The 12262-nt window shown below is 33.1% G+C and overlaps 1 protein-coding gene across 2 annotated transcripts; it reads left to right on the forward strand.

Annotated features, from left to right (window-relative positions):
* The first annotated feature begins 168 nt into the window (after positions 1–168).
* On the forward strand, positions 169–911 carry LOC132793089 (uncharacterized). Of its 2 annotated transcripts, none has more exons than XM_060802753.1 (2): positions 169–562; positions 610–911. In XM_060802753.1, the coding sequence occupies exons 1-2, from the start codon at positions 390–392 to the stop codon at positions 734–736; spliced, it is 300 nt and encodes a 99-aa protein (XP_060658736.1). In that variant the 5' UTR covers positions 169–389; the 3' UTR covers positions 737–911. The 2 variants fall into 2 exon arrangements, with proteins under 2 accessions (XP_060658736.1, XP_060658737.1); XM_060802754.1 differs by having other exon boundaries at positions 182–562; positions 619–900.
* Positions 912–12262: the final 11351 nt, after the last annotated feature.

The following is a 12262-nucleotide window of genomic DNA, read 5'->3' on the forward strand; positions in this document are numbered from 1 at the left end:
TCCGTAGCTGAATAAAATTTGATTTGCATCCTCGTCCGCTCGCTGCAAAAAAGTGTTGCATACTTTTAGGCAGTGCGCTTAAGCAAAATTTGAATTCGCTTTGCATGTTCGTTTTTATGGTAAAAACTATTGAAAATTGTCGAGCAAGCCTTTCGTTTAATGCTCATTAGACTTTGTTTCAGTTCCAGCCTTAGTTTCAGTTCAAAAAAAAATTATATCGAAATACTCAGTTCAGAGTCTGAAAACATTTTAGTTCAGTTGATTTCATTCTTCGGTCTTAAATTTATAAGAAATCGGTATTTGGTCCATTAAAAAACTGCAAATTTCATACAGCTGCTACATTTCGGTTAGTTTCTGGTAGTGTTTCCCTTTTTTTTTGCAAACGGATCATGTCTTCTCAGTTTGGTGTGGAGAAGTCGGGCGGAGAAGGCGCTGAGACTGTTGGAGCCACGGCAGTAATTTCCACGATTAGCAGCGAAATGGCGCTGGATTTGAAATCGTCACCCAAACAGACTTGTATACCATTGCATCAACGTCAACGCTTGGTCAGCTCTGAAACGAGGTAAAAGTAGGTATAAGTTTAGTTGAACTAAGTTTAATTGAGTGTAGCGAATGTAGTGTCAATTCAAAGAAGTTGGACATTGATATGCCAGACAAATCATGGTCGGTCTTGTACATTGGTGCCAAGAAGGAGGATAGCTTCGATGAGCAGCGAATTGTCGAGTCTAATGAATAACAAACACATTTCCAGCCACTATATAGTATAGTAAATTGTCTGTGGAGAAAGCGAGCCTGGTGAATCGACTAATTGTGATTGACTTGCTGTCACCCAACGCTATATAATATTAAAAATTTTTCACTTGTGCCAGTGCATATTCATTCTCCAAACCCATTCTCCATTCATTTATAAATGCGCGCGAATTTATTGTGTGTGGGTGGTTTTTTCTTTTGGCTGGCATTCGCAGCCAATTGCAATTGACGCTGAGAAGTTCGTCGACGTCGTCGTCGCCGTCGTCGTGGGCAAAGATTGTGATTAATGGCGACAGCGTCATTGAATGCGATCTGGCGCTAAATATGCATGACCACGAACCATGATGTCGTCTCACATGATGTCATTCCCGAATGATAGACCCAGAATCTCATTGAGTGACACTTGCTTGATATGCGATACATGCCAACATATCGCTGGCGAGCGCGCGTCTTCTGTCGCCCAAGAAAGATGTTTGCGCAGATGAAATAGCGAAGCGAAGCTGGAGAGAAACCTCATTGTTGAGTGACAAATGAAACTATGTACGCGTTAGTATCTGGAATAAGCGGAAATAATGGCTTAATGATACAAATGACGTGTCTTATTTAACGCTTGACATCGACTGAAATACGTGTGAAATTGCCAAGCAGCACACAATACATACATTTATGCATATCTCTTGACACATGCTGATAATGATCATCATCATCTTGGGCATGTGCTAATCACTTTTCAGCAATGTTGCGAAAAATAAAGACATTTCAACTTCAAGCATTTGTCAACGACGAGTCTATTTAAATTTACCAAAACTACTTGTGGCATTTGTTTCATATAAATTGAGCGTATACTTGATGTCTGTATAGAAAATTTACATTTAAGAAAAATTTGCTTAATTTATCACAAGGAATTACGGCACTGCAAAAATTTAATTTTAGACAACGTCGAACAGCATTTAATAAATTGTGGATTAGTGAAATGCAAATGCTATATAAAAATATTTAATCCTCTGTCAAAAATGTTTTAGCATTCATTTTTTTTTCGATTGCCAATAAATTTTAAAATTGAATTTTAAAAAAAGCAAAGAAAAAAAGGTTTTTATTCACATTTTTTAATATTATATATTATTATTATTGAATTAACGATTATTTGTTAAAGGAGCTAGAAATGAAAATAGATATACTGTATGTAAATTTAATACTAAAAAAAATTCTACTATAAATACATACATCAGACAAATTAAAAAATATAATTTATTAAATGGACTATTAAATGGATTGTGGAACTGGAAATTAATTGTATAAATAATAAAAACATAACTTGTGAAAAAGAACATTTACACCTAAACTTGTTTACGAGTTCCTTAAATTAAAGTATGAATACACAATTTTAATAGTAATGAGAATGCTATATAAAACCTTTTGGCCATAGTCAAAAATGTTTTAATAGTAAAGTAGTTCATGTACAACAATGTAATGGAATTTATTGAGTTCTTAAATTATGTTTTTTAATGTGCAATTGATTTTAAATTTGTCTATGAATATAACATTTTCAAGATTTTAAAAATTGAATTCTTATAAAAATATTTAGTCTAAGTTCACAATTACTTAATACAACAAAAAACAAACAAAAACTATACGACTGGCAAAACTTAGAAGAATGAAAATCTTTAACTTTATTAAGTTATGGACAAAACTATTATTACAACAACAACATTTAAAAGTGCAAGTCTCGTGATTTATTTATTGATCTTCTCTCTTGCTCTACCCCCTTCACACTTCTTTGTTTTGTTTTCATCGGCGTTTCGCACTTTGTATTTTGTTTTTTGTGGGCTGTGACACTGCCAAAGACCTTTCACCGCAAACTTATTTAAAAATAGCCAAAGTACGCGAGTAGATGTGAGATGTGAGTACATAATTGCACGCTTGCCAAAGTACACAGAGACAGACACTCGCTTGTGTATTCATTGAATAGTTTAATTAATGAGGTAACAGACAGCGCACAGACGACAAAAATGGGGGCGTGCCACTTGGGCGCCTCTCGAGAGGTGCGTGCGGGGGGGGAAATCGGTCTCAGCGGGTCTCTGGCCCAGAATGCAAATGGGTTGCCTCGACAATTATCGCAAGCAGTTGAAGTGATATGATCGTTTCATTAGTGATTAATATGTCAGTCACATAAGAGATTCATCTGAACAACTTAATTCTAATCGCACTGCAAATTAATTGAACAATTTTTTAAGCACCTCTATAACGAATTAGAAATGGAATATTGCAAACGAGTATTAATTATAATAACAACGGATTTATGTGAACAATTTAATATTAATTGCACTTCAAATAAATTAAACAAATTTTAGCGAATTAGAAACATAAAATTGCATAATACTCGTAATAATAATAACTAGCATGAAAGCTACAGTCAAATGTGCTCGACTCATTTTAAATAAAAGCAAAACAGTGCAGTGTGTTTCTTAACATATACTAAATTAATATACCTCAAAACTAGTTAAATATACCAAGAGCTATATTTGGTATATTTATAGAGTGGTACATTTGTACAATTGAGACTGAAAGATACAGTACAATTACTACTAATACAGATACAATGCACCCCATAACGAATTAATAATATAATATTGCATACTTCTACTAATAATAATAATAATAAGAGATTTTTTTAAAGCACCTCATAAAGAATTACAAAAATAGAATACTCGTATTGCATTTCTGATAATAATAATAAAAGATTCATCTGAACGACTCAATAAATATTCGTACTGCAAATAAATTAATCTTTTAAGCACCTCATAACGAATTAGAAACGATAAAGATATTGCATACGAATAATAATAATAATAATATTCTTGAGTTTGATTTGCTTTGAAGTGATCGCAAAATCGAGTAGTTTATTTTCTACCCGAATTTATTTGTAGAGTGATTCAGTTCCGTTTTTATTGCATTCTATTTGGCAGTGGGCCACTTCCCAAGAAGAATGTGAAAATTGATTGCTGTTTGTTGTTGAATATTGTTTTCGTTTTCGTTTTTTTGCTCGATTAACGCTGCACTTATTAATTGTTTAGCCCATTTGGCTTAAAGTGGCAGTGACATCAGTGAGTTGCTTTTCACTCATATGAAAATAGTTCTGAGATCATCGCAATTTGTGGCCAAAATAGTTTCATTTGTTCTGTTAATTAATAAGAGGAGAGAGCGAGCGTAAAGGATTTGCCAATTTATCTTTTGCGGTAGATTGAACAAACAAAAGCGCTTCTTGTTTAAATTATTATCGCACAAATTTTCATTTCTACAAACAAAACACAATCCAAAAGTTCCCACATACATCTCGTCTGACAACCACACACACGGTATTTTTGAACGAGTTTCTTTGCCATGTCTCTGACTCTTCGCGTAATTGAAATGGACCACAAAATTGCTGTGGCTCTTTCTCTTCCTCCGCTCTCTCTCTCTCTCTGTCCCCCCTTTCACTTCCCGTTTTGCATTTTATGAGCGTCCGCCGTCAACTTCAAAGTTCCGTGTTTCACTTTTTTTTTCCACACGTCTGATTGATGGCTATGATTGATGAGTTCTACAAGCTGGCCACAACTGTTCGCCTATTTGCCCATTGAGTTGTCCGGCAGTCAGTCCATCCGCCTGCCACTTCCCTCCCCATCCTTCCCCTCACCAAATTTCTGCGGTTTCTTCACTTTTAATTTATTTTCCCATCGCGCGCGGTTTGCCCAAATTGATACAATTGAACTTTGTTATATGTATTTTATACGCTTTTTATTGGACTCTCTTTACCTCGCTCTCTCTCCTTCTCTTTTTCTCTCTTCCACGCTTCATTTGCTTCATGATGCCATTTCTGGCTGCACGAAATGCTTTTCTCACATTTCAACCTTACCAATATTTGCATATTCGCCACCAAAGTCCAAAGTCCAAAGTGCACACACAAAAAAAGTAAAAAAGTGTGTTACACATGTCCAAGTAGCACATATATAACAATTAAGCACAGTGGGAGAAAGCATATAAAAACTTCAGAATTTTTATGAATATAAAATAGAAATAAATATCTTAAAAATTTGTTATAAGTTAAACTAGGTTATTGATACCATCTATTTAAATATTTTTATAATATTTTTGTATCAAGAGCTTAAGTTTTTTATACAATTGCGAAATAAATATCTTAAGTATTGTCTAAAAAGTACAAATAAATTTAGAGTTTTCTTTAATTGTAGATCATTAAATTATATATATATATATATATATATATATATATATATATATATATATATATATATATATATATATATATATATAAATATATTTTCTTGTTTTGTATCTATTTATTGAACTTCATATTTTATTGATTTTTTTTTTTTTGTATTTAAAGTTATATCAGAATTTAGGTTTCTTTTTTAAAATATTGTTATAATACTATCTCTTCTTATCATTGCATTCAACTCAATATCTTGAAGACAATGTAATGAAAAAAAATGTTTGGTTTCCTTTTTTAAAATATTTATCTAATGTTTTCTGCATTACACTTGTTTATATTTAAAAGTGTACTCTTGGCTTCGAGTTTCAGAATATTCATCTAATATTTTCTTATACAGCTTTTTATATTTAAATCGCTTTTTTGGTTTCCTTTTTTTTTAAATATGCATTTAATATTCTATACTTTTACAACATTTTATTTTTGTAATTTCAAATTACATTTAAAAAATATCTTTCTTTTTCATTAATTGCAGTTATCAGTATTTACATTTTAAATTTACTGAAATAGTATAATTACTTTTAATTTTCTTCATATTTTCTATCACCTCACAATTTAAATCAATGAAATTGAATACTTGTTGCTTGCGATGCCTTGCACCACTGTCCGATTATCGACGTGGTATTGCCTCTTACATGAAATTTTCATTTTCATTTTTGGGCAAAATCTCCGATTTCCATAAAGCAAACATGAGCATAAGCATAAAATTAAATATGCATAAGAATTGGCAAGTCATTAAGGCAAATGGCAATGGCATTGTGGTTTGCCAGGCACCACAAAGTGTTGGATAAAGGACTGGGGAGGGAGGAGGGGTGTTGCAAAGGGAAAGAGAGAGGATGATACTGGGCGCTTTTGTGGTTTCGCATTGGTCACAATTGCTTTGCAGCTCTGACAACATTGTTGTTGCTGCTGTTGATAGTGATTGTGGTATTTGTAGTTGTTGTCACCGTTGTTGCTGTTGCTGTTGCTCGTCTCTGGTTATTGGTGTCTTTTTGGACATTGTGTCATTGACACGGTTCGTGGCAATGCGGCGTCGACTTCGACTTCGTTTGCATCTTTTATGCGTTTTGCATAATTTTTAAGCCGCGCAAACAGCAAAACGCAATTATTTTGTGTGAGGTGCAACTAATTTTGCCCATTTTCGCAATTCGATTGACAAATTAAATTTCACTCGCCGAAAGACGTGCGTGTGTTCAATGTGGCGTATACGTGATATTGCCCGGTTTGCTGCCAATTTGTTGACTTGTTTATCTCTTTCACCACTCGAGAGTCGAGCAGACGGCACTCGACACTCACCACTTGCCAATTAACAAAACATTTGATTAATTGGCCAAATAAACGAAAGCAAAATGATTTAAATATGCAAAATTTTAGCAAAGTGCATTAATAATTGATGAGCCTTTTAATTTGATTGGCATATTTCCACTTTAATTTCGCTCATCATCTCATCTCGCCTCATCTCGTCTGTCGATAAGTGTGTCAAAAATTATTTTTGTACGCGCTTTTCCATAAACAATATTCTATTTGCAGTTTGTTAGTCACTTGAATAAACTTCAGCGAATACTTTATAGAATGTGATTCATACGCGTATGGAAATCAAGTTTTCAGAGGGGGAGAGGCAATTGAGTTCCATTGACGGCTTTGTCATTCATGGTGACAAACTCTTAACTGAATTACATTAGACAATCTGCATTCTCGAGCACTCTTGTCACATGCTCTACTGCAAGAATTATTCATTGTTTATTTATGTGGTTAGCTGCATTTTCAGAATGTGCGAATGTGCCTCAGTTTCCCTTTTTCTTTGGTCTTTTTTCTTCTCCCTTCATTTATTGCTTGCACTTGGTCTAGTTCTGGCGGAGCGCCTTAACAGATTTTGCCGTTATTCCGTCAAGAATTTAAATTGCATCAATACAGTAGTTTGATTTAAAGGGAATACGCAAACAATTCTTCCTAAGTGTTTTTGATTGGCATTAATGAAATTAAATTAGTTCATTTAATTTCAACATAAATTGATTTGCGTAAGGAATTATAGTTTAATTGATAAAAAAAATACTTTTATTTAAAACAGTATTATTTTAATTTTTGTGCATCTAAGACAATTATATAAAATTGTATTTTAATCGTAATTTAATTTTTTAATTTAATTGTTAATTTTGGTGTTTAATTTATTTGGGGCTTTAACGATTCTACATACATATATTTAAAATGCGTATACACAAAATTCAATAATTTTTTCTAAAACATAAATAAATAACCTAAATTAAATAAAATAAAATTTTAAATCTGGATATAAATTTTGATTGATAATGATTGATATTTAGTCTAATTAAATAAAATTGATGAAATTTAAAAATGTCTCATCGAATTTCTTGTTGTTAACTCTATAGTGACCAAATTTTATTTAAAAAATCAATTATTTTTTCGTTCCTTACCACCTAAGCTTTTATTTAATGTGTCGTTGTTTTGTTCTAATTAAGCTCTTTAAAACAATAACAATAAAAATTTTAATTAAATTTGTATTATTCCCCTTTTATATATTTTCACATTCATTTCACATTCAGTCAGCCATTTATCAGTTTTGAGTCAATTTTGATAATCTTTGCCTAATGAAACTGTCTAATTGAACTTGAACTCTGTGTTAAGTGACAATTGAAACTAATGTCTTCATTCTATCCGAAAAAATTTGGGGCAATTAATAAAATAGTTTTAATTTTTCGTTATTTTCGGCAATTTGTTAGCAACAACTGATGCAACAATTTTTGTTTAGCCACGGGCAAAAGTAGTGAATGCCACAACTGAAATGAAAATCAATTAGTGCAGCGTTATCCACTGATAGAAGCAGACAACAAGGCTTCCCCCTGGCCTCTCTCTTTCTCTCTCTCTGTCTCTTTCACTTACTATCTCTCTGTCTCAGTCTTAAGTCTGGCCTTGAAGGCGCCACTCGCGAGTACAACAAGTTGCTGCTGCCATTGATAAAACTTTGTTTACTGCCGCCGAGCCGTTGGCATTTCGTAGTCTTTTCAATAATTTCAATCTTCAATCTGTCGAGTGTCGAGTATCAAGTGTTGACTGTCTTTTTGCTAACTGGCCAGTTAGTGGCTCAACAAGTTGCCTTCAATTAGCGCCAATCGGTGCACAACAACGAAAACCAATTAAGTGGCATTTGCTCGCTGCTCATTGATCACAGCAACTGCAACTGCAAAGTGCAACTTGCTTTGGCTTTGCTTGTGGAAATTACAGTACAACTTCTTGGATCGAGAAAAAAAAAATAATAAATATTCGAAAAACTCTTATCAAATATTATTGAAATTCTTGTTTATTATGATGAAATGTGCACAGACGGCGGCGATTTTAATGAACAATATAATGAACAATATTGGTTTCAGGTTTGTGTTTTTTTGGTGCATAATTGGAAACACATTGTGCACACTCACAAACCGGGGCTAACGGTATTAATCATCCCTGTGTGTCATCTTTTATTGCCCATTTGCATTTATTGTGCGGTGTGGGTTGTTGCAGTGATTCACACTACACAGGAAGAAAAAGCAATCAATTTCGAATTCAATCTGCTGTCAAAAATTCTAATGAGGAAAACATTGTTCTCAATCTAAGAAATCATTAGTTTACCTAAATTGAAACATTTTTGAAAAACATGAAAGTGAAAACTGATAAAATCTATACTTATATTTTAGTATAATTCTAAGAAAGAAAAGAATGATAACTAAAAGATGAAAATTTAAGCAATGAATTATCAATCGAATTATTTTCATTTATTTGTATATTTAAATATATTTGGTTTTACTTTTATTATTTGGTTCAATATTTATTCCTAAGTGAAATTAATACAGATATGTTTTATAATTACTAAGTAAATTTGAAGTTTTAATATTATTTAATATGCACACATGTACGATTTATTTATATTTATGTATATTAACCTCTTTGTGTTTATTTTGTTTAATTTCCAAGTGGACCTTGGACCTTTGACAACTCTTAAGCTTAGAATTTATCACCAAGATCTTTTATAATAATGTTTTTTAACTACAGTATCTTAAATGTGAAATATCAGAGTGTTATTTATCCCCAAGATCTTTTAAAGAATACTATTTAACTTCAGTATTTACAATTTGAAATACTCAAATACTAAAAGTGATTTATAATCCCTGTGAGATTTGCTGTTGACCTTCAGTTGCGAAATGTGTACCAATAATTTCGTTCCAGAAATTTGTGCAAAATGTGCTACATAAGTTGTTCATATTGGATGTATTTTGCATTTTTATGTTTGGCACGCATTCTCTCGAAATTAAACATGAACATGCACAATACAAATTTTTGCCAGTTTCGAGATCGTAGCAATGCGTCTCGTTATTTTAGATGTTGTGTGTTTGAGTGTGTGTGTGCTGACTTTTGGCTCGTGGCCTGCGTCCGCTGTCCAGTGGTTGTGGGTGGTGTCTGCTGCCTGCTGCCTAGTTGAGTGGGTGGAGGTGGAGGTGGGTGGATGGGGTATACTATATATATACAAACTCTCGGACTACGAGATGTATTCGTCAGCAGTAATCGTGTAGTGTCTGTAGTCTGGCAGCAAGTGCAAGTTTGCGTATCCCATTAAATTCTATGCCAGCGTGCATAGAAAACGCTTGTTTATTTATATGGCAGGCATTTCAATTTATGTTAGTTTTTCATCTATTCTTCTTGTGTACAACTATTTAGCGCTTAATTTGACCCAATTGCAAGAGGGTGGTGGGGTTGGAGCTGGCATTGGGGGATATTCTATTGTACATACTCGTCTATGCCTTAAGAATCTTACTGAAGCATATCGAGAAAAGTATACAGCTTTTGGTATGTGCGAAAAAATGGAAAACTTTTGGCACATCTGGACGAAACAATTGTTGAAAATTGTTAAGCATAACCATTTGTGCATTGCTCACTCACATTTAAAAAGTGAATCAAAAGTGAAATATTTTGTAAGAATTCACAAAATTAGCTCAAAGGAATTTCTATTTCTTCGACTTAATCACATGACCATAAAGAGAAAACAAAGAGAAAGAAATGTACGGCATACTTTTTGGCTTCCTTTTTCGTCTTGACATCGCTCTTCTTGATGAATGGTCCAAACGTGTGGGCTCCACAAAATCTTTAAATTGTAATAAATTAGCCCAGAACAAGAAGCACACGACACACGTTGCGCAAGGTTCAAGAGCAGCCATTCACGAATCTGTTAAAGCATCGCAATGCGAGACATTAATTGGACAGACAGAATCTAAGGGCTATAACTGGAGAGTGGGAGTGGAAGAAGGAGTGGAAGGGGGACAAATCAATGCCATCGAGAGACCTAATGCTGACCTCGGCATAGTATCTGAGAAACTATCAAATTGTAATTTGTTTCAGCTTGCTGTATTTCACTGTGGGGTGTGGGTCATTATACTCGGTAACCATAGGGTAGGAGGGTATACAAATTTTGTGCTAATGGAAAATGTATGGAACACGAAAGGATGAAAAACTAGAGTCTCCATTTGTGGTAGACACAAAGACTACATAATAGTCCTTATGATTCCTGAAATTTTGTGATCCTATCAATTATTTAAAGGTATTCCAGAAAAGAATTTATTTTCTTGACAATTCATTTATTTCGTTCTTCTTGATATATTTTGAATGAACGCCGATATACCAAATATGTATTTTAGTATTTTTTCGGTATATCACTCAATAATTGCTTTGGTTGACAATTTGGTAAATTGTGTTCTCTATACCGCTATACCAAATATACATTTCGGTATTTGTTCAATATATTACTTAATAATGGCTTTGGTTAACAATCGTGTTACTTATGGTATATTTTGAATACATAAGTATGCCGTTATACCAAATATATTATTTTATTTAGTATTTCATCAGTATATGATTTAATAATGGTTTTGGTTGATAGTTTTTTATATCATCTTCTTTATGGTATATTTCGAATCCAGAAGTATACCAATTCATTCAATTTATCTTTTGGTATATTTAAGTATGTTTTTAAGGTACTATTTTTTTAATGATAATAACGCCATCAAATTGTTTTATTATATATTTTAGAATATTTTCAGTAAAATACCTTTAACGATAATAATGTTTTAATTTTTTTTAGAATTGGTAGCTGGTATTTCGTAGTCGAGCACACTCGATTTTAGCTTTCTTACTTGTTTTCATGCTGCTCAAATGTAATGGAGAGCTGTGGAGCTATATACATAGCTAGTCAAACTGTGTGTAATGCTGTTGTTTATGCAAAAGTTGGCGCCATCATCATCATCATTGGTTCAATGTCGATGCCGCCCACGCCTCCAGATGGTGTTGTATCATTAATACCCTCTCCTTCTTCCGGGCCGCATTTTTCGGGGCGGCAGCAACTGGTGGATGTTTGTGTTGCTGTTGTTGTTAGATTGACCACTTGTCGTCATCTGGCCACCGGTTTTTACTTTGCTTCTAGTTCAACTCATTTCCATTACGATGACGTCGACGTCGGTTCGATGTCTCGATGTTGTTTTATTGTTGTCATATTTATTTTTAGCATTTGTTATTCATACATCGAATGCTCGAGCACCCTGTATGCACCCTGCCCATCAACTGTTTCATAAAATAATCTAATTCATTTGCCCATTTTAATTTGTTCTATTAAAGCATTTTTCTTGTTTAGTTTCAGCTACATGTGTGGCAACAAAAATAGCCAACGAACGAACAAGCAAACGAATCAGTTGGACTATTTTGCACCATTTCCTTTGTTTATATTTGGCATCATAAATTCATTTATGATTTCCAGCTACACTTTTATTGTGTGTGTAAGCAACATTGTTGCCATCATTTTGCTGCCTCTTTGCTTATCATCGCAGATGACATAAACAATCGCAACAATTTGTCCAGTCTGCCACTTATCCGTTCTGTCTCTCCGTCTGCCAGACTCTTCAATGTCGCTGTCAATAACATTAAATGGGTCAGACGAGAAAAGGCAATGAAATTGTTTTCTTGCCTCACTTTGAGGAATGTTAATATGGTAAGATTTAATTGGAATAAATGATTTACATTTTAGGGAAAATTATATTTCAGTTTTGAATTTCATGAATATGAAAATTTTTATTAAATATCGAATGCATTTGAAATATGTATCACAAAGAAAATAAATTTTGTATTTTGATGTAATACGTACATATAAATTTTTTTAGATATAATGTATTTTTAAAGAATTTTAGTTAATAAATAATTTAATTTGAAGAA

Source organism: Drosophila nasuta, chromosome 3 (assembly GCF_023558535.2).
Source record: "Drosophila nasuta strain 15112-1781.00 chromosome 3, ASM2355853v1, whole genome shotgun sequence".
NCBI lineage: Eukaryota > Metazoa > Arthropoda > Insecta > Diptera > Drosophilidae > Drosophila > Drosophila nasuta.